At 37.9% G+C, this 24,080-nt stretch overlaps 1 protein-coding gene across 5 annotated transcripts in view; it reads left to right on the forward strand.

The window, feature by feature from the left end:
* LOC124773095 (endoplasmic reticulum-Golgi intermediate compartment protein 2) overlaps positions 1 to 16,751 on the forward strand; it is an 85,590-nt gene extending 68,839 nt beyond the window's left edge. For all 5 annotated transcript variants that reach the window (XM_047249372.1, XM_047249375.1, XM_047249374.1 and 2 more), the window contains exons 6-7: positions 8,997 to 9,257; positions 14,204 to 16,751. In XM_047249372.1, coding sequence (XP_047105328.1) covers positions 8,997 to 9,257; positions 14,204 to 14,460 — 518 coding nt within the window. In that variant the 3' untranslated portion in view covers positions 14,461 to 16,751. The remainder of the gene's footprint in view (positions 1 to 8,996; positions 9,258 to 14,203) is intronic.
* Positions 16,752 to 24,080: the final 7,329 nt, after the last annotated feature.

Consider the following 24,080-nt stretch of genomic DNA (forward strand, 5'->3'; position numbering starts at 1 on the left):
TCTTAGTGGAGGTGCCAACTGCCCGCTGTCCAGAAGTCCATCCGTTTGCATCTCAGTGCCTCATGAAAGTGATGCAGAACCTCTGGGTAGTACTCATTATTGACATTAGTACCTTCTGGGGGGGGGGGGGGGGGGTTATTGATGAAGGACCACAGCATTGGAGTCAAAGAAGATGGTCAGTCATGACTTTCACATTGCTGCAGATATGCCTGACTTTCTTGGGTCTCTGGGAGGATGGATGCTTCCATTGTGATGACTGAAACATTGCTTCTAGGTTGTACCCATAAACCCAGGACTCATCTTCTGTGGTCACTGTGTTAAGAAAGTTAAAACTACTGTTCATAGTATCTTGCATACCCTGTGTGGTCTCTGAATGAAGTTGCCTCTGCTCAGTTGTTAGCAACTTTGGCATAAATTTTGCTGAAGTCAAAATGTTCCATTAAAATGGAATGAATAAATCCAGTACTAATTTAACCTTGTTTGCACGTTCTGATCAAGATTAATCAATCCTGCATCACCAGGATCCGTACTTGATCAATAACGACCTTATTTGTGGATGTTGAGGGCCTCCTTGACGTACTTTGCTGTTCACTGATGAGCGGCCATCTTTGAATTGGTTGTATCACTCCCTTATCTGTATGGTACCCATTTCTCCACTCCCAAACACTTGTCGAATCTTGCAGATTGTTTGAACTTGAGAATCACCAAGCTTAAAACAAAATTTGATGCACTAATGTTTTTTCCACTTTTTCTGTCATTTTGCCAACAACACAAAATCTGGCGACTACCACTTACAGGTGTTCACTTGTGAATGCCTAGCCAGCGACTGTTTGTTTCCACAGGCATGAAAAAAAATCAGGGATGTACACTATGTATGCCTACAAATATAGAGAGCAACCATGCCACAGTACCATTGTTGTTTTCGGTAATAAAAAAAGGTCAGATACTTTCTGAACAGCCTACGTACAGCACTCTCCCGAAACCTTAGGATGTTTCACAATTATTTTAAGGCTGCTAGTGGCACAACCACCAATGTTCAGACTTCTGTCAATTACACAGAGCCAAAATAAGCATAGCAAAATGAAAACCGAAATGCTGAATTCTGGTTTCAAATGTCACCCAGTATTCCTAACACTCAATTAATGTTCCAATGTAAAGATGAATTACATTGTAATAAATAGTGGTCTTATTGGGAAGAGATAAAATTGCTAAAATTAAACAAGGCTGCAGGGCCTAGTGCTGTCCACCTCAAATTTTACACGCACACACACATAAAACACACACACACACACACACACTGGGAAATGTGAGTGCAGGCATACTCATCATCAGGTTTCCAGTTGACGATATCTGACCACCACAAGGGAGCATTGCCATATTATGCAATAAGCAAATTATAACCCCTTCAAATCTGTGTCTGCCATATGACAAGAAGTTACGGAGTCCCTGCAATATTCTGAGTTATCCTATACCATTGATCAGAGACTAGCAGTAGCCGGACTAGGCATTTATCATCTGATGCGTATGCTGCTATTAACACCACAGCCTGAAAACAAGTATGAACAGCTGATGAATGCTATTGCATTGTGTTCAGTGATGAATCTTGATTCTGCACTACCCAGTGACTGTCATCAGCGAGTATTGTGGTTACCTAGGGAGAGGTCTCAATTTTCCAGTGTTTGAAGAAGCTCAACATAGTTACTCCTGGTGTGATGGTGTGAGAGCCATCAGGTATGAGTTCAGGTCACGGCTAGCAGTGATTGAAGGAACTCTGACAGCAAAACGGCACATCAAAGACATCCTGTGTCCTCATATTTTACCTTTCTTGCAGTAATATCATATCATGATATCATTTTTCAATGTGACAATGCTCATCTGCACATGGCACATGTCTCCATGAACTGTCTGTGTGATGCTGAGATGCTCCAATGGTCAACAAGATCCTCAGATAAGTCCCACATGTGGGACCTGGTTGAATGTGAACTCTGTCCCAGTGCCAGTATCTGGGATACCAAGGATGAGTTACAACATTTATGGGCCATCTTGTCTGAGGGGAGGACCCAGTGGCTTTATGAAACCCTTCCCAACTGGATCAGTGCATGTGTCTGGGACACAAGGGGTACAATGTCACACTGATAGTGGGCTCATATTGGTGATAATGGGCTCATATTGCCAACTTCTTTGTGCCTCTGAACTTTTTATGTGAAAACTCTTAAAATTTGTTGAATATAAAAAATGTTACTAACAATCTACATCTTTGTTCTTTATGTCTGTATAATTACTTCTCAGCATAGTCACCCAGGTGATGAACACTTTTCTCCCAATGACAGACCAGTTTGAAACTGGAGGATATGACACCCAGAGGGGTAAAATGAAATTTTCTAAGGAGTAAAAAAGAAAGAGTTCAGTCGTGTTTGGGTCTTGAAACTGAAATATTTTCTAAAGATCATTATAATTATGATCACTATTTTGTAAATAGTGATTGCATAAGTTACCAATAATTACATTTTTATTTCAACTGTAATTTAATGTGTATATTGAGCAAGTAGTAAAGGAAACAAAAGAAACAAACTTTCAGGTTTGCCGATGAATTGTAATTCTGTCAGAACATTGTAATTCTGTCATAGACAGCGAAGGATCTGGAAGAGCAGTTGAATGGAATGGACAGTGTCTTGAAAGGAGGATATAAGATGAACATCAACAGAAGCAAAACGATGATAATGGAGTGTAGCGAATTAAATCAGGTGATGCTGAGGGAATTAGGTAGGGAAACGACACACTTAAAGTAGTAGATGAACTTTGCTGTTTGGGGAGCAAAATAACTGATGATGGTTGCAGTAGAGAGGATATAAAATGCAGACTGGCTATGGCAAGCAAAACATTTCTGAAGAAGAGAAATTTCTTAACATCGAGCAGAGATTTAAGTGTAAGGAAGTCTTTTCTGAAAGTAATTGTATGGAGTGTAGCCATGTATGGAAGTGGAACATGGACGATAAATAGTTTAGACAAGAAGAGAATAGAAGCTTTCAAAATGTGGTGCTACAGAAGAATGCTGAAGATTAGGTGGGTAGATCATGTAACTAATGAGGAGGTACTGAATAAAATTGGGGAGAGGAGGAATTTGTGGCACAACTGGACTAGAAGAAGGGATCACTTGGTAGGACATGCTCTAAGGCATCAAGGCATCACCAATTTAGTATTGGAGGGCAGTGTGGAGGGTAAAAATCGTAGAGAAAGACCAAGAGATGAATACACTAAGCAGATTGAGAAGGGTGTAGGTTGCAGTAGTTACTTGGAGATGAAGAAGCTTGCACAGGATAGAGTAGCATGGAGAGCTGCATCAAGCCAATCTTTGGACTGAAGACCACAACAGCAACAACAACAACAACGTTTCGAATACTAGAAGTAACACATGAGAAAATGTGGTGGAGCTTACAGCTTGTGAAACGAATATATGAATCATCTTCCTTATTCCTCACATACTGCACATATACTTTGTATCGTCCACCTGTGGCAGTAAAATTGATACATACACTATGTTATCAAAAGTATCCGGACACATGGTTGAAAATGACTTACAAGTTCGTGGTGCCCTACATTGGTAATGTTGGAATTTGATATGGTGTTGGCCCACCCTTAGCCTTGATGGCAGCTTCCACTCTCGCAGGCAGACGTTCAATCAGGTGCTGGAAGGTTTCTTGGGGAATTGCAGCCCATTCTTCATGAAGTGCTGCACTGAGATGAGGCATTGATGTTGGTTGGTGAGGCCTGGTATGAGGTCGCTGTTTCAAAACATTCCAAAAGTGTTCTATAGGATTCATGTCAGATCTCTGTGCAGGCCATTCCATTACAGGGATGTTATTGTCATGTAACCACTATGTCACAGGCCGTGCCTTATGAACAGGTGCTCCATTGTGTTGAAAGATGCAATCACCATTCCCAAATTGCTCTTCGAAAGTGGGAAGCAAGAAGGTGCTTAAAACATCAATTTAGGCCTGTGTTGTGATAGTGCCACACAAAACAACAAGGGATGCAAGCCCCCTCCATGAAAAACCTGACCACACCATAACACCATAACACACGGCCTCCAAATTAGACTATTGGCACTACACGCGCTGGCAGATTACGTTCACCGAGCATCTGCCATACCCACACCCTGCCATCGGATTGCCACATTGTGTACCGTGATTCGTCACTCCACACAGTGTTTTCCCACTGTTCAATTGTCCAATGTTTACTCTCGTCACACCAAGCCAGGCGTCGTTTGGCATTTACCGGTGTGGTGTGTGGCTTTTGAGCAGCTGCTCGACCATGAAATCCAAGTTTTTTCATCTTCCGCCTAACTGTCACAGTAATTGAAGTGGATCCTGATGCAGTTTGGAATTTCTGTGTGATGGTCTGGATAGATGTCTGCCTATTACACATGACGACCCTCTTCAATTGTCGGCGGTCTCTGCCAGTCAACAGACAAGGTCGGCCTGTACATTTTTGTGCTGTACGTGTCCCTTCACGTTTCCAATTCACTTTTACATCAGAAACAGTGGGCCGAGGGATGTTTAGGAGTGTGGAAATCTCACTTACAGACGTATGACAAAGTCATACCCAAGTTAGAGTTCCGCGAAGCATCTCATTCTGCTCTCTCACAATGTCTAATGACTACTGAGGTCACTAATATGGTGTACCTGGCAGTAGGTCACAGCACGATTCACCTAATATGAAAAATGTGTGTTTTTGGAGGTGTCCAGATACTTTTGATCACATAGTGTATATGTTTAAATATTTCATGAAAATTTCTTCTCCAAGTTGTATGTAGTTCCCACAATAAACCAGAAACTGCCTCATTATTCACTTTGCTAGAATAAATGATGTAATTGAGATTACAATGTGGCTGTAATTATGTAATGGCTTCTTCATTGCTGTGCGGCAGTGATCAGAACAAAGAATTGGCAGTGTAAAGTCTTCCAGTTTCTACCATTTCAGGGCTAAGCAGTCCAGGTATCTAATGGTACACAATCAGTAGGCATAATGTACACTCTTTGACTTGGTTGATTTTTAAAAATAGGGTTGCAGGGTGTGAGTGAAGCAAGTGACACTAGGGAGAGGAGTGGTGCAGAGGAAGCACGTTTTGTAATAAGTGTCTACCATCAATGTGGATAGTTAGCTTTCTTTTATGAGGAGGAGGAGGAGGAGGAGTTGTATGTAGCACTTGCGATGCATTGATAATTACATCATCTTCCTATAGATATAAATAAAATGTTGTTAGACGTAAGCAGTATCTATTGTCTCATTGACTCATTATTTTGCAGTTTAATAAGCCACCTACAAAAACTAAATATCATTAATCTTCTATCATTTAAAAAAATAAAAGTGTTCAAAGAAAAATCTCTTTCTTTCTAAAGTTTTGTTAGGTGCTAATGTTTTTGACAGTGTGTGTGTGTGTGTGGGGGGGGGGGGGGCACTAACCAATATCTGATTGCACTAGGGATAACAGCCTCAGAAAGTTAAGGAACCACTGCTGTAAAATGATTGACTTTGTTGACAGAGTGCCACAGTCTCACGTCTGCATGCATCACTTCATCACTATCAAAGTGAAGTCCTCGAAGGTGTTCTTTAAGTTTTGGAAACAAATGAAAATAGGATGGGGCTAAATTGGATTTGAGGATTATTGATGACAATGAACCAAAGACATTGGATTGTTGAAATGTTGGAGCATTTGTGTGTAGTCTGGCATTGTCATGCTGTAGGAGACGGTGCTCTGTGTGTGGACGGTCTCTTCAAATTCACAACTTGATTGCAGCGTGCCGTTTCCACATACTGACAGTTACATTACAGACTGCCATGTCATATGCTACATTTCGGAGCCCTCCTCTGGCAGAGAGCTGCAGATATGTAGCCATGAAGAATAAAGATTTATAATGTTAATAATAATATTTGTCTTATTTAAAATGCTGTAAGAGTTTTCTCATAAAAAATTCAGAGGCATTACTTTTCAGCACAGCCTCATATATCAAGCATCAGTTCCAAAACATGTAGCTTGTGAAATTGTTTTAAAATTGTAGACATAATTTTAGATGGGTGTGTGAGGAGAGGAAAAAGCAAGGCCTGATTCACATTTAGACTGGCAGTAGATCCTGTCTACTTGTCTGCCTGACACAGTGTAAGCATCATTTTTGTGCCTTTTGGTTCATAGTAGAAATGACATGTAAAACTAACAAAAGCATAATATTTTGTGTGAGCAAAACAAGTCACCTTTTATAGGGGTAATTTCATTACTGTGCACTGTACACTACATACTGTTTATCTTTGATATGAAACAATGGCTGCTACAGTATTGTTTCATAGTTAAGATTAGCAGTGACCAGTTGTAAAATGCTGTCAGCCCAAAATCTTCTACCAGTTCAGAACTAGGGAGTACATGCCACAACAAAGTGTGCTCATAGTAGTACACTAGCTCTTATCAAAGAAAATACATTTGTGCAGTGGAAATTCTATAGGAAAGATATGTGTAATTTTGGGTGTGCTGTAGAGAAGTGTGATGGTCATACAGCTCATCTTATGTATTCATGATGTAGCAGTTAATATGTTAGTATGCAGAAAATAAGACTAGTGCAAAGATTGACAACTAGCTCTTAATGGAGAGAAATGTATGGTTGTATACTTTATGAATCGTAAAAAAGTAGTAGCTTTTGACCACATGAATAATAAGTTACAGTTGGATTCAGTCACATCATATAAATGTAGGTGTATTCTAGATAAAAATTAGATTTAAATCTCTTCGGGAAAATTTAATTATAAGATCATATAAATGTGTTATTCACATTAGGTCATACTAACAGAAGACATCAAGTGAAATAAGAGCATCACAAATGCTTGCTGACTTATTTACCCCATGACAGTGTGTACAAGAAATGTCCTAAAAAACAAACTTATACACACTCAAAGAAGTTTGCATAATATATTGTGAAAACATAATTAAATAATGCCAGGCACTGATTTTATATGCAGAAATTACAAAATATTTTCATCACCCTACATATTGCTTCCATGTGACAGTAAAATTGAAGTAATAACATTGTGTGCAGAAGTGTAAAATCTGTCATTCTTCTCATGCTCTCCCCAGTACATGTAATGATAAAAACTCTAATGTAAGTTTAATGTGTGTACTTTGATGTTCAGCAAAGTATAAATGTAGTTGCAGAAGTGTTAGAGATATAGGTAAATATTTTCTGTAGCGTAACTGAGGAAGCAGCAGCTTTTCTTCAAAATAATTTTTTTCCTGCTAATTTACTAGGTTACATGTGGTAGGCATCAGCACAAGAAGTATTAAACAGTGTTGTTAACACTTTTTAAGCATTATGTTTCTAAGAGCTGGATCCCTTTTGCTGATATGTGTGCTGACTTGTTCCACATCCCTGAAGGTTCTCCTCTTTGGTGGAGCCTGTAAAATGCAAAGAATGGATCAGTTGAAACACACACACACACACACACACACACACACACACACACACACAGAGAGAGAGAGAGAGAGAGAGAGAGAGAGAGAGATTCTTAGCACTGCAAGTTTGGGACATTGTCTCACTATCAGATGTTATAAAACAAGGAAATCACTCAATAAATCACAATAGTACAGATACTGACAACCATATAAAAATATTTATATCACCCTGTAGTATAACATATCTCAAATCTTCTATGCCAGTAGTTCCCAACCTTTCTGATACTATTACCCCTGAATGCAATCAGATATTGGCTAGCAGCCACCCCACCATCAACAACATCAGAACCTAATCAAACATTAGAATGAAAAAGAATTTTCTTTGAACACTTTTTTTTTAATGATGAAAGAATAATGATATTTAGGTTTTGCAGGTGCATTATTAAATCCCAAAATAATGAATCAATGAGACAATAGGTTCTGTTTAATTCTGACAACATTTTATTTATATTTATAAAAAGATGAAGTAATTCTCAATGTATTGTGAGTGCTACATACAACTCCTCCTCAGAAAAGAAAGCTAATTATTCTCATTGATGGTAGATATTACAAAATGTGCTTCCTCTGCACCAATCCTCTCCCTAGTGACACTTGCTTCATTCACAACCCTGCTACCACATCTTAAAATCAAGCAGGCCAAAGGGTGTACACTGTACCTACTGCATCTGTACCACTGTTTTTATGGATTCTTTACCCCTGGACTGGTAAAATTTGGGTTTTATCCCCCCGAGGGTAATTACCCCAGGTTGGGAACCACTGTTCTATGCCATTAGGCACCATTGGAAGTAAAAACCCAGCAGCAGACATGCATTGCCACACACAAAACTCTTTCTAGCACATCTCACATTGGTGTTTTGTACTCTCAAGGCACAGTTGTAAACCAAAGGCAGCTGCTTTTGCCTACCAAAGATAGTACTTTCCTGTAACACATATGTGACAGCCCCCAACAATGCTAATGCCTGTCATAAAATCTATCCACATTACATGTCAAGTATTAAAAAATTCTAAAAACAAATACTGTCCATGTGATGGAACATGTGCATCCATATGGAATGACCAATAGAAAGTATAAAATTCAAGCTACTAATTCAGAGAAGTTGGTGGCTCCCATCCGTGGAGGATAACAATGCTTGCTGCTGGTATTTTCATTTTGACGGTGCCTAATGGCATAGAAGCTCTAAGGTGTTACACTACATGACAATATAAATAGTTTTATGTGGTTGCCAGTACATGTAATATTGTGATTTATTGATTAGTTTCATTGTTTTATAGTATTTGATATGTTGTGCTAAAAGTGTCACGTATTTGACACTTGGTGGTGTAACATTCCTAGTACCAATTTATGAGACAGTTGTAAGATGGTGCCACAACAGATACCCTGTTACCAGTTTTCAGCACTGCTACCTGTCTGGAATCTTGAAAGCTTTACATCGGCAGCAGGCCTATACACTGGGAAAGTTTACAGTCACACTTATTGTCTTTATTTTTTTCTTATTTGCAGATATGATGCTTTATCAATATTTTGTGGATGTTGTGCCCACTGATGTAGACACTTTCCTCAGAAGGATGACTACATATCAGTATTCTGTTAAAGACCATGAGAGACCAATCAATCACATGAAAGGTTCTCATGGTATCCCAGGGATCTTCTTCAAGTATGATATGAGTGCACTTAAAGTGAAAGTTATTCAAGAGAGAGATACGTTTGGACAGTTCATTGTTCGACTTTGTGCGTCTGTTGGTGGCATTTATACAACTTCTGGTAAGTTGTTTCACTAGCTTTATTATTGATGTTCCAAATATATATCAGCAGAATTATGGTATAAATAATAAGATAATTATTATGCTTTATACATGAACATATTGCGACTTAAAATTTGTAAATGACAATTTTTGTATTGGGTACCAACTAAACGTCTGCACCAGATATTAATCAGTACATTTATATACGAGTACAACTAACTGTTGAACCAACCATTTTACACTGAGACTTTTGCATTGTGTCTACTTCCAACTCCTCATATTAAAATAATTGTATACAACTTTTGAAATGCTTTCATAGTATCAAAGTTAGAGGAAGTTAAAAAATAAGGAAGTGCACTCATAAATGGATAGGAAAAGAGCGAGGGAATTATATACTAGTTCCTTAAAGGATATGACAACAAGAAAATTTACTGTGTAATGTTTGATACACTAGGTGACAAAATTGTTAATGTTTTACACTCACTAAAATTTTGCATACATAAATAAATTCAATTCTAAAGTATTAATGTGAGTGGATTCAAGTAAGATTCTGTGAATGCTACAAATCATTTATTTTAACTTTGAAGCAATAAAAATGTACCACTTAGCAAAGCACAGGGTGTATGTCTGCAGCATAATGGATGATTCATTAAGTTTTGTGCATCCAACTTCTGTATGAGAGAAATTTGAGTTTATCAACAGTGGTTTATACACTTCGTCACATACCGAAAGATGGGTTGAGGAGTATAAGTGTAGACACTGTCTTTATCTGTATATCTTTTGACCATCTTCTGACTGAGCCTGCAGAGTGAAGCAGTGGATGTAGTCGCTTTTTCAACCTGTGTGCCATGCCTTGGCACATGCAGCTACAGAAGCTAACAGCTAAGAGATGTGTATTGGATAACAAAGAAGCAGGTCTTCTGACGGGCTGAAGAACAGATACTAAAATCAAATCAGTGACAGTGAAAAAGGGATAAATTCAAGAGAGGATTGGTAAGATTATAAGATTTTTAAACTTGAAATGTTATCCCCAGTGATTGAATTCTTTGTGACATGCCTCTTTACCTGCTGAGTCTTAAAAGAATGAAGTAGATGCCAGAAGCTTGATGCTGACATAGCCACAGAATTGCCAGTATCGATATAATGTTCTGCCTCAAGCACTTCTATCAGACAGTAGAAGACAAATGTACCATTGATGTTCAACATCTTCCTCATGAACAATTGGAGTCATCATTGTTATGTATGATGAACAACACTCATAGGGGGAGCAATTAGTGTCATCTGTGTGCTGTATGAGAAGCCACACTCATATGGGAGCTTGTAAACTGCCACATTGCGGATGATCAAATCATCCATTGCAGAACAGAGAAGTGGTCCTGTCTTGGGTGAGATATGAAACATACCAGCTGGCCTTTGTATGTACGACGACTTCTATCACATGACAAGAAAGTCCGGAATGAAATAACAACAGAAATGAAAAAGATGGATTGCACAAGCACAGTTTACGTATTAAAACAATAAAATATGACATAATGAAAAGTATTACTCTCATGGATGTTGAAACATGGACTTAAAATATGATGACGCATTTCTGTTTTACAACTTGTCCTAATATAATGGAGTCACAGTGGCATCATAATAAAATACAGAAAAAATCAGCTTAGCAACATTGCACATATTTAAAATGTGGTGTAAACTGCAGATTGCTACCCACTGCATAGAGGTGGTGTTGAGTCCCAGACAGGCACAATGAAAAAGACAGCTAAACATTTAAGCTTTTCGACAAAAAAGTCACTTTTACGCAATAGAAAAAAAAACACACACACACACACACATGACTACTGTCTCCAAGAGCTGGGGCCAAACTGCAGACTCTGACTGCGTCCAACATGTGCAGCAGTGTGCTTGGGTGTGTGGTGTGGTGGGGGTAAGGAGGAGGCGTGAGGTGGGGAGGGGAAAGATGCTGTACTCCCTCTGTGAGGACTCTGTAGGAGGGATGGGAAGGATATTCCTCATTTCAGAGCAGAAAGAGAGGTAATCGAAACTGTGGCGGAGATGTGATTCAGTTTCTCCAGTTCTGAGTGGTACAGAGTCACCAGAGAAATGTGTCTTTGTGTGTGTACAGTGTGTATGTTTAAAGTAGTGAATGACTGTAGAAAGAAGACATGGGAGATCTGTTTCTGGACAAGGTGTCCTAACAGCAATTGGCTCATGGAATCACTTACCAAGACAGTTTTGCAGGGCAATTGCAGCCCCTCAGGACTGTTTTCTGTGATAGTATTTATAGCAACTGCCAGATTCACCATGCCATGAAGCCAAAAAAGCATAGGCCACGGCATTCTGAGGAAGATGAGAAACCTCCTACAATGATGTTTATCCCTCAGCTCAGGAACACATCAGCGAAAATTGGAAGAATACTTGCAAATATAACATCATGTGTGTATTGCCCCTACTTTCCAAGATTAAAGTGTTTTTTTGGGGGCGGGGGAGGGGGGGCTGTAAAGGACATCCTGGGACTCCAGAAAGCTGGAGTCTCCCACTTCCCATGTCAGTGCAAGAACATTGTATAGGATAATCTGTCTGGACAACACAAGAGCAGTGCAGATTTGTGTCATGGATAAAGAATAATCCACAAAATGAGCTTTTGCAAAGTGTTCTAAAGCCGAGCATGCTCGAAACACAACAGCAGTGGGAAGATCTGCCCCTTTGAAGATATAATTTCACACCACATTGATGTGCCTCTTTCACATCAGTGATGTTCCTTTTCAGTGATGGTAGTACAGTGTTACAATGACAAGACAGCAGCAGTTTGTATCCTGACTTTCTGACTGTGCACCCCTTCCATCTCCTACCTCACCAGTGGAGTTGCATCAAGGGTACTGTTGGCTTCTGACAGACAGTGGGAAAGAAGGGGATATATATAAATGGTGGTAAGCATCAGGACTAGCTGAAACTGGCAGCAGTTCAGCTTGCCAAAATATCCCATATCCCACCATCTGGACAAACTCACCTGGCTGAAAACCTGAGAATGGTTCAGAAATACTGTTTATACGCAATAAGAACAGTAGCAGACCCAATATCGATCCCTGTAGTACACCTGTAGAGTTATTCTGTATTCAGATAATGCTGTTTCATTGTCTGTGCTCCCTGAGTTTAGTGATGCAATGCTCTGCATCCTTTTAGTTAGATAGGATGAAAAGCAGTTTTATATAGAAACTAATCCTGTAGGCTGTTCATTTCAGCAATACTACATGCTCCAAAATTTGGGATGTCAGTGCTCTATGAAGATGGAGGCAGCTATTTACTTGCAGATGCAAATCCTTGTATACAGCTTGTGATACACTACATGTTCTACATCATTACAGTGTAACAAAATGTCCAAAAATGGCAGCTAACCATCTTTAAGACTTCCATAGTATAGTTTCATGGATGCAAAGTGGTTGGTTCAAAAACACATGTAATAGTTCATTGCCATAGACTACATGAATATACATCCAAAATACTGCAAATTTCAAACCTGTATAATACAGTGACCTTTCTTCAAGGCCCTGCATAAGTAAAGGTGTAGCTAAGCATAACATGGGCCTACCACAGTAATGTCAGTCTGTTGGCTAACTGAGCATGTCCTTACCACCACTTTAGGCCACAAATAGCAAGAGTCTACTTTTTAAAATTTTATTAACATGTTTTGGGCATGACCCATCCTCAGAATATCAGAGAAAAACCTTATTATTAGAGTATCATGTCAAATGGTATGTATTGTAGCACTGTTGAGCACCAGTGCTACTGTATATACATTTTGACATGAGGCTCTGTATTAAGATTTTTGTCTGATATTCTGATGCTCATGTCAGATGGTACCTATCATAAAATGTTGAGCACCAATGTTGTAATAGACACCATTTAACATGATACCCTGTATTAAGGTTTTTTTCCCTGATATTCTGATGATGGCCATGCCCAAAATACTTAGTAAAAAATTTCAGCAGCAAGCAATATAAAGTGATGATAAAGGGATGCTCAGTTATTCTGTAATAGTATAAGGCCTCCTGTGCAGCTTTATGTTGCAATTTAAATGGTCTGTTGGCACCCTCAGAAAATAGTCAAAAAATATACAGTCAGTGAAGGTGGTGGAGCTATTGCAGCTGCACACCTGAAACTTAAAGGTTCACACACACTCTGTAGTTCATCATCAGTATTATACTTTGATCCAGGTTCTTGCTTTTCACAGGTAGCGTACTACCAATTGTATTATCCATGCATGCCTCATGGACCAACTTATTACTGTGTATGTCCCAATAAACTGCAGGAATATCACATCTCATTAACATCCTTGGGGTTTTCATTAAGAGAAATTCTCCACTGTGTTTTGGGAGTATGGATTTTGAAAATTTTGAAGAGTAACTAGTGGCAAGTTGAAGCATTTAAGTCAGTTTATGAGGTCATAATAAATAATGGAACTGCTAGTGCTCTGTATACAACAGGCATAGACCCTGGTTGAATTCCAGACACAACACTGTTTTAACACACAAATTCATTACAGCATGTGCTCTACTAAAGAGTAAAAATATTGTTATCCCATTCTAATTAGTTGGGTACCTAGTGTTAGCTCCTAGCTTTAGCATAGTGGCCTTGAATGTAGTTAATTCTGAATTCTGTAAGTCCAGAAGACTGTCCTCATTCATTGCAGATTACACCTACAGACTGGTGAATGTTATTCAAACTAGAAATGACTGCAAACCTAATAAATACAGAAGACAGGCTTTGTGTCCATCACAAACTATTTCTGTCACATATTGAAAAACACTCTGTTTTGAGAGCTCACACTTCAAAGTGTTATACATACAACACTTTTATTAATTAAACATTAGTGTATGAAGTGAAGTATAAATTAGCAGAATAACGTTGCTATGCTATCAATGAGATTAATAAAATACTTAACAAATTTCAACTCTACTGTTACAGGTATCATAAACAGTGTTGTGCAACTGCTGATAGAATACCTTGCAAGCAAATTGTGGAAGAAGACAAACACGAAAAGTGATACATTAGAACATAAATTAGTGCAGGAGGAAATAAGAACTACAACCACCTCATCTCTTTTACTTCCAAACAGTGTGCCACACATTCCAAGTCAGCAAGTCATGAGTGAGGTGCCTTTGCTTGTAACAGATAATGGGACAAATGCAGAACTACCATACAGCACTTCCCACGTATCATAACAGTGTGATGCAAGCTTGTGGTGTTAAAAGCTTTGTTACGAGTGATTCAGAGATACTGTTTCACTGGGTGGTTCTGTGATGTGAAGTTGCCTTAGAATTTGTATCAGCTTGTGGCAGTTGTCAGTTTAGTTTGTTTTATAACAACACAATGAAGGAAACTCAGGTCAGAAATCAGTGCCATGACGCAAAGTAATTAAGATCACATCTGCCAATGGCATTAGTCTGACGGATGCTATTTCACAACGGCAGATAATTTTAAATCCTACCTAAGGTATCAAATGCATGATTGAGAGATATGATAAAACATGAAAACTTAGTTATCTTTTCGTCTTAACAAAAATGACTTACTCTTTTTTTACCCCATACACATTATGGTGAGCTGATTTTGCAGTTACCTGGAAAGAATTTACCTCAGAATGAATTTCCTTCGTCCTAGGATTCTTTACTCATTTAGTTAACCAGTGCAACTCAATGAAATAGTCTTTCTCCAAATAATTTTCACTAATTTACAGGACTTCATGGCTAAGAAATGGACAAAAGACACAGTCTTACAGTATATTATGTTGACAATTTTTTTGGCGTAATATGGATATGTGTGGTATTGATATTCCTTTGCAAATATTCTACATTTGATCTCCCTGTGTAATCAAGTAAATTATTGCTTGCATGGATGTTTCAGTGTGATGTGAGGTATAAACAAACCTTTTGGAATTTTACTGCAAGCTGATGAGCCACTTTCTGTTTTGAAATATTTGGATGTACTATTTTCAGTATATTCATTTATTTGATGGGTTACCCGGTTACCAGTACCTATTTTCTGTATAAGAATCTTCTTTTTCTTCCATTAGTAAGTACACATTATGGTACTTTGCAGCTTCAAGTATGCACCTTGTGGATCCATCTCATTGATACATAAAGCTTATATTTTGTGCAAAACATATAGTACTCTGATGTTAAGCTGGGTGGATTCTTGCATTATTCATTGAAACAATTAAAAAAAATTTTCAAACATGGTGTGTAACTTCTCAGTGTTTGCTGTGCCTACAATATTTATCAGTTAATATATTGGAAAGAAAAGAGATCTCAAATCTGATCTTATTGCTGTATGTATTGTGTGAGTGTGCTATGAGCAATTTGTTTGTCATTTTGTGATTTTTCAATGAAATGTTACATTTTGGGTTATTTGAATAACTGTGAAATTTATTTGGTTTGATTTACAAATGTATCTTACATTGTTGTGTAATGTGCAGTTACAAATACTGTGAAAGTATCCTGTTATGCTGAATACTTGTCAGTCAGTTTTGTTACAGAAAATGAAAAAAAAAAAGAGCAGTTGAGTGATAAATACAGTTCATCAAAGTTAATTTGGGACAGCACAAATATTATGAATGCACACTTACAAGAAATTTCATGGAAATTATAGGAAAAAGTTTGATTATTAAATTTGGGTTAATAATCAAACTAATTGTTTGAGTGAGGCAGCAAAGGAAGAAAAAAATAAAAATATTTTCATGCATGGTTTTGCAAATTGATGTTCAGTTACACTTTATTTGTATACCTTTCCTGTTTGTGGATATTGTGTGTTGTGGTAAATTGTTATTTTTTTGCACTTTTATTAATTGAAAACAGTATTAAGAAATATATTTCTTCAAAAGTTTGCAGAAACTAAATGACTGTGTTTATATCTTTGTATAGAATGTGGCCTAGTTTCATGAGAGAAGAGAGAATGGTATGTCCTAAAGCCTCGGATGCCTAGTGTATCTCATTTATCACATTAGTCTATCCTAAGAGTTGCTTGTAGCAGAATACTGTTCTAACTTGTGCTTCTGGTTTTGTATGGACTGTAATCTGTCACTCTTCCCACACTCTGTGTGTGAATGGACTGGGAAGAAGCCCTAATAACTCTTAGAGTGAGAAGTGTCCTCTGCCATGCACTGTTGTTAGCAGAGTTTAGATGTAGATTATACAGGCTGACCCATAATTATGTGTATGATGTTTCAAAGATTGTGGTGAAGAACCCAGTAACATAACTTGAACACAAGCAAGTTACTCTCATACCTTTCCTCACAAGAATTTTAATCTCTGCTCTCCAGCGCATGGTCCACCGACACACTGTCCAAATATGATACTATTATTTTATGGACTGTATTAGTGTGCTACAAGCAAATTGTTTGCCATTTTGTGACTTTTCAATGAAACATTACATTTTGTGTTGTTTGAATAATTGTGAAATGTATTTGATCTGATTTATTAGTGTATCTTATGGAGATAAAGAGCAATGTCACATAGCAGTTTGACAGACCTGTACTGGTATCCTGTGAAACTCTTTGTGATAACTTCTTATACTTTGGCCAAGTTGCATATCTGATGTTGATACACTTTGTTCTTTGAAACACACTGACATGTTCTCTCAAACCTGGATTTTAGTTCAGCTTTCCCAGCCATTTTTCTACAAACTCAAAATGCTTATCCGGATCATCATCATTAAGATCATTTATCAAATGAGCATGATGTGGCCTTCATTTCAGATTCTTCATTATTCTCTGCAGTATTGTATGTGAAATGTACAACTCTCTGGATGTACCGTTCACTTGAAAAACACTACTAGTAGCATAAAATTTAGTGTTTATTCTGGAGATTGTTAACACAGAGGGGCATTTACTCCAAACTTGACTGCGATGCTCCACCTCACCTCTGCGTAATTGTTTGTTGCAGAACACAAATGTACACAATGCACAAACTGTTACACAGATTATAGTTCTACATCTACATACATACTACACAAGCTGCCATATGGTGCGTGGCAGAAGGTACCCTGTACCACTACAGGTCATTTCCTTTCCTGTTCCACTCACAAATTTCCTATATCTTGGGGGTCCTTACACAAAATGCATGTTGGTGGCAGAAGAATTTTCTGCAGTCAACTTCAGATGCTGGTTCTCCAAATATTTGCAATAGAGTTACTTGAAAAGAACATCACCTTCCCTCCAGGCATTCCCATTTGAGTTCTCAAAGCATTTCCGTGACACTTGCATGTTGTTCGAACCTACTGGTGACAAATCTAGCATCCCATCTTTGAATTGCTGCAGTGTCTTCTTTTAATATGACCTGTGATGATCAATATGATCAATATGATTAATATGATCAAACGTACATCATCAGGGTATATACGCTACAGGACAAATGGGGAAAACCTGAGAATTTTTTCATTATTTTAGTTTTCAGTTAAATTTTTGTAGTTTTAACTTGTAAGAACTGATACTGTAACAAAGAATTTTACTTTAGCCTTTTACTGTAATATAATACTGCAGCAATAAAACACAAACAAGGAAAAAAATAAATAAAACTTAAGTTGTAAAGGAAATGCACTATTTACAGCAACAAAGCAGAGTGCACACACAAGCATCTGCTAACAGCAAAATGTGTCAAAGTCTTTAGGAAGAAGACTATGTAATACTTCATAACAACAAACTTCTCCAATGGGCATGACATCACAATGGTTAACATTAGGTTCATTTGAGCAGTTGGCAGCGGGCTTATGCACATGTGCAGTTGAGTCATGTGTACCTTCTCCCATTTCTGGCTACTTGAAGTGTGGCTGTTAGCTGTATCCAAGGTAACTAGACACGAGATGTATCAGCAGCTAGATGCTACCCGCAAACATTTTTTTGGTGCATCCAAGCTGCCAAAGTCGCGCATGCGCAGAGCAATGAGTTGTAGTGGGATGAGGAGTAGTCTTTACATGAATCTTGTTAACGTTAATTGATTTTGCTGTTTCCTCTTGGTTTACAGCTCTCAAGAACAAAATATATTTCTGTGGCTGGGAGCTATAAAGTGAATTAAAATATTAACATCATTACGGAAGGCTAAAATATGTTATTAGTTTCAGTTTTCTGATTTTATTTTATTTCCAGGTTTCTGGCAGTTGGATGGTTCAAAATGGCTCTGAGCACTATGGGACTTAACAGCTGAGGTCATCAGTCCCCTAGAACTTAGAACTACGTAAACCTAACTAGCCTAAGGACATCACACACATCCATGCCTGAGGCACGATTCAAACCTGCAACCGTAGCTGTCTGGCGGTTCCAGACTGAAGTGCCTAGAGCCGCTCGGCCACACCGGCCAGCGGCAGTTGGATATTAATTGCCTCGCAGAACAATGAAACTACTTTTGTTGATTTGCTAAAAAAAATTGGCTTTAATTAATCTTTTTCGCAGAGGCAGTCAATTTATTTGGAACACTATTGGCTAGTGTCAACTGTTCATAGAATTTCAAGTGGACGTTGTTATCTTTTGGGACGTATGGAATTATGCCATAATAAAGAACTAAACGTGAGACAATACAGTACTGGTACTCCAAGAAAAGTTGTATCCTGAAAACCACACTGCAAAGTTTAATATCGGCTTGGGACCTCTGTTGTGAATCTGGACATATGAATGTGCTGTTTAAGTCAAATTATGCATTTTAGTATGGTTTATGAAATTCCGATGATCTTAGAGTATCCTCTGGTGTCCTGTTTCGTTTATGACGTAATGTAAGAGCTCGTAATGCTATACACATATGAACATACGGGTTCCCTACCTCATCGTAGCTGCGCAGGCAAAGTAACGCCGTTTCTGGCGCTCTCTGACAACTGCTGAAAAGAAATCTAACAGGTCGCGGGAAAATATTGCAATTGGTCATTTGAAAAGCATTACTTTCAGAGTACATTATATTTTATGCAATGTGAATTATGTTACGTGTACAAACGTGCTTTGAATTTCTTAAATCTCAGAATGTTTGATTTTTATGTAAAGCTTAACACTTTGAGGGCCAGCCACTTAAAAGAATTTCGAGCCCAGAAGACCAGACATTTACGTCATTACTTAAAATTTTACTGGCACATTTGTGTGATGTATCAAAGTGTAACACACACAAAAAAGACAAATGTTATATGTGAAAGCTTAGCTTTTCTTGTAGCTACGCTTTGTACATTAAGTTAGACCATTAACTTTTCCTATTTGTGTACTCATGCTACTTAACGGTGATCTTGCTGTAGACTGACTACATCATATGCCCTATGCTCTGAATCACTACGTTCACATGCGACACATCTTCTGAAAGACGAAAACCGAATTTGGGAAACCTTTTTTCACTGTCATGTTTACATGTTAAGTTCTGAAGCAAATTTGCTAGCCCAGTTAACCACTGCGCCTGGAAAACAGCAGATGTAGTTCATGATTTAGTCAGCACAATTGCTATTTCTCTTCTATTAGATGAGGGGTAAACAGCTTCAGTCTAATATTTCTACTTATCCTTCACTTTACAAAAAGAAAAGGCACTCTGTCAACATTAGCTGAAATTTAAAAAAAAAAAAAGGACAAAACCTGATAGCCCAACCATGTTTCAATATCGGCTTCTATCATATGGGGGCAAAAATTGATTGCAGAATTGGGAAACCGGCAACCAGAAATGGATTTCCAGAATCGATTTTGATGTGTCTACATGACTACCCAGAAGCAGTATTGGGAGATCAGTTTATGAAGACCTGTTCTGGGAGCCCCATGTAAATGCGAGTAATATCTGCTATCATTGACCGGTGAGTCTATGTGACATGAACTATGATTGGCTTACATAAGCACATCGTGATCTCAATTTCAATGCTTCAGAAACTGACGTTCTGTTTTTGGTGGAATTTGACTGTATACTTCCGTAATACGAAAATATGCAGCATACACGTTGCTGCAAATCAAAGATCTTTCCGAAACCCATTTTTTCCCCCTGAGGTTCGTTTCCTAAAGTGGCGGGAGTTTCCACGTTGGGTGTAAAACCTTTACCATTCAAATGATTGATAAATTTTATGATCACAAGGGAAAGTATACTGTCACCTAACACAGAAAAAGCATATTTTCACTCAGGAGAAAGTGCTTTTTTTTAACAAGGAAAAACCTGGGAATTTTTTTCCTTGTCCGCGTATACACCCTCGTATAAGTAATTAAGGGCCACACTGCGGAATGAGTGCTTATGCATGCAAAAAGCCTTCAAGCAGGAGATTTAAGGATGATTTCTGTGTGTGTGTGTGTGTGTGTGTGTGTGTTTCATATTTTACTAACAGAAATTCTGGCTAGTACTTACCTCCAGGAGGCAAAATGTTTACCGTTGCTGAGTCACATACTTACAAGTAAAAGTAATGACATTATCCTATCCCTCGAAAATACTAGTTCCTTCCTCAGCGAATGCAGAGAAAGAGAGAGGAAAAGTTTAAAAAGGAAAGGCAGGTCAATCAAACCTCAGGTTGAGGTTCCTCACGTTTAAACTATGCCAGAGGTAAAACAGTTCCCAATTTGAATCTCCAGGAGGGGATCTATTTGAGAGGAGCCATAAGAGGAAAGGAGAATGCTAATTATGGTTAGCACATGGAATTTTAAAACATTAAAGGAGTATGGGAAATTAGAAAATATGAAGAAAGAAATTGAAAGGATGCTTATAGAAATTTTAAGAATCATCAAGATGCAATGGCTATAAAAAGATGGTGATACAATTATTTGTACTGGATCAGATAATGGTAAGCATGGCTACAAATAAAAATTGGCAGTAGTGAGTGAGGTGATGCCACAGTAAAACACTGAACCCAGATTCGTTTGGAGGGCAGTTATAATCTCTTTCTGGGCACCTAGATTTCTGTGCTTCCTTAAACCATTTAAGGTAAATACCCTATAGTTACTTTGAACATTATGTTGCCAATTTCCTCCTTTTCCTCACCCCCCCCCCCCCCCACCTTCCTCTCTCTCTCTCTCTCTCTCTCTCTCTCTCTCTCTGAGGAGAGAGTTTACAGATTCAGAGTAGCACTTAACCCAGTGTCCACAATTATTTGTTGGATATATTCCAATTCTGCCTTTTACTGTCTTTGATGTCTACATCCCCCTCTAGTACCACGGTTATTCCCTCCTGCCTTAACACATGTCCTATCCTCCTGTTGATTCTGTGGAAAACCATCTGATTTTTTCAGTTCACTTAATTTTCTGCATCATTCTATAACACCACATCTCAAAAAATTGGACTGTCTTCTTTTCTGATTACAGTCCATGATTCACTCCCATACAATGCTGTGCTCCAGAGAACTTCAGAAATTTGTTTCCTCAAATTACAGCTCTTCTTTGTTAGTAGTAGACTTGCTCTCTTTGCCTGTGCTAGTTTTCTTCTTTTATTCTTCTTGTTTTGTCTACTCATTACTGTGCTTCCAAGGTAGTGGAATTCATTACTTTTTACAAATTACGATAATAGAAATTCTTCTATGGAATACAAGTTGTCAAGAAGAAACTTTTTCAGTTTATTTTCAAATTTTACTTTCTCGTCTGTCAGAAATTGTATTTGACTAGGCAACTGATCGAAAATGTTGGTTGCGGCATTGTGCACCCCTTTTTGTGCTAAAGATAACCTTAATGTGGCATAATGAATATCATTTTTTCTTCTGGTTTGTAATTATACATATCATTGTTTCCTTCGAACTGGAGTGGATTATTTACAAACTACCTCATGAGCGAACCAATATACTCTGAAGCAGTGGGCAAACTGCATAACTCATCAAATAGATGTCTACAAGATGATTATGGGTGCGCACCACATATTAATCGTAAAGCATGTTTTTGAGCAATGAAGACTTTCTGTCTTAAAGATGACTTCTCCCAGAACATTGTTCCATATGACATTATTGAATAAAAGTATACAAATTACATCAACTTACCGATGTGTCTTTCCCCTATATTTGCAATGATTTTAAGTGCAAATGTGGCTGAACTAAGTTTTTTCAGTTTTTTAAGGAATTCCAAAATGGCTTTTTCCAATTTAAATTCTGATCAACATGGACCCCTAAGAATTTTTAAGTTCCATTCTATTTATTATTTCCTCACTATGTGTTTCACTTATCACTGGTGTAGTACCCCTGGATGTGCAAAACTGAACATGTTGTGTCATCTTAAAACTGAGGTGAGACCATTTACAAAAAACCAGTCAATAACACTTTTAAGAACATTGTTTATCATTTCTTCTGTTGCTGTATGAATGCTTGGACTGATTACACCACTAGTGTCGTCCACAAAAGGAAGTAGTTGTGCTTTTTGTATATGGGATGGAAGATCATTTACGTATAGAACGAACAATAGCGGACCTAAGATTGAGCCTTGGGAAACCCCTTATGCGATTTCTTCCCTGTCAGAATAATGCCCCTGGATTATGTTGGTTGAATTACTAAGCACAACTTTCTGCATCCTTTTGGTTAGATATGACATTATCCGTTGGTTGGCTATACCATCGATCCCATAAAATGTCAGTTATCTTGGAGAGTACTGTGATTCACACAGTCAAATGCCTTAGATAGCTCACAGGAAATACCAACTAGCAATATATTGTTATTTAATGATTGTAAAATTTGGCAAGTTAACATGTAAATGGCAACTTTTCTGAAATCCAAACTGTGATTTACTGAATTGCCCAGATGGGTTACTATTCTAGAATATGTCACCTCAAAAATTTTGGAAAATGATGTGTTTTTGAAACAGGTTGGTAGTTATTGACATCCTATCATCTTTCTTACAGAGTGGTTTAACAATAGCATATCTCATGCTCACTGGAAAAATACCTTTAGCTGGTGATGCATTACATAGTTCAGTTAAGACAGGGCTTATTATATGGGAACAAGTCTTTAGTACTCTATTCGAAACACCATCAAATTCAGATGAGCATTTATTTTTGAGAGCATATATGATTTTCTTAATTTCAGAAGGAGAAGTTGATGATACATTCATATGATTGAATTTTATGAGAGTTGCTTTTTCAACATACTGCTGTCTGGCCATCCTGATCTTGGTTTTCCATGATTTCCCTAAATTTCTTCAGGCAAATGCTGGAAAGGTTCTTTTGGAAGGGCACAGCTGACTCCCTTCCCCATCATTCCCTAATCCCCTGGTACCAATGACCATGCTGTTTAGTCTCCTCCCCTCAAATCAACCATACTGCTGTGATTTTCCTCTTGAACTGTTTGTCCCTTTACTTTCTTCTGTATTTAAGAGATCATTATTAAATACATTTGCTACCTGTGACTCATCATTTATAGCCCTTCTATTCACTTCAGTAACTGACATTAACCTGTTTTGCATCTGCTTGTCCTATCTCACATTTCACTACATTCCATACAGCTTTAAGTCCGTTGTCAGAATTACTGATTTCTGACACAATGTGCGTGTTCCTTGATTTTTTAATAACTTTTCTTAGTAATGTTGAGCAGTTTTTGTAGTGTCCAACTACTGAAGGACCTCTGCCTATTCTTGCCAACAAATACATTTCCCTTTTCCTTTCACAGGATGTTTTAATCCCTGTAGTGATCCATAGTTTTTTACATGGCTATTTAATGGCCTTTCTGATTATTATGCAGAAAGCTATTTTCAAACAATGATATTATGAATTTGTCATGGACTAAATTCAATTTTGTGTCAGCATTTGTTTCATTATAAATTTCATCCCAGGTCATCTGTTGTAAACTATTCTTAAAGTACTTGAAAAATAAAACACAATCAGCTGTCATGTGATCCTGTAATAGTACTGTCGGTTTCACAACATTAGAGTTGCATCGTCAGATAAATCTA

Source organism: Schistocerca piceifrons, chromosome 2, assembly GCF_021461385.2.
Source record: "Schistocerca piceifrons isolate TAMUIC-IGC-003096 chromosome 2, iqSchPice1.1, whole genome shotgun sequence".
Taxonomy (NCBI): Eukaryota; Metazoa; Arthropoda; class Insecta; order Orthoptera; family Acrididae; genus Schistocerca; species Schistocerca piceifrons.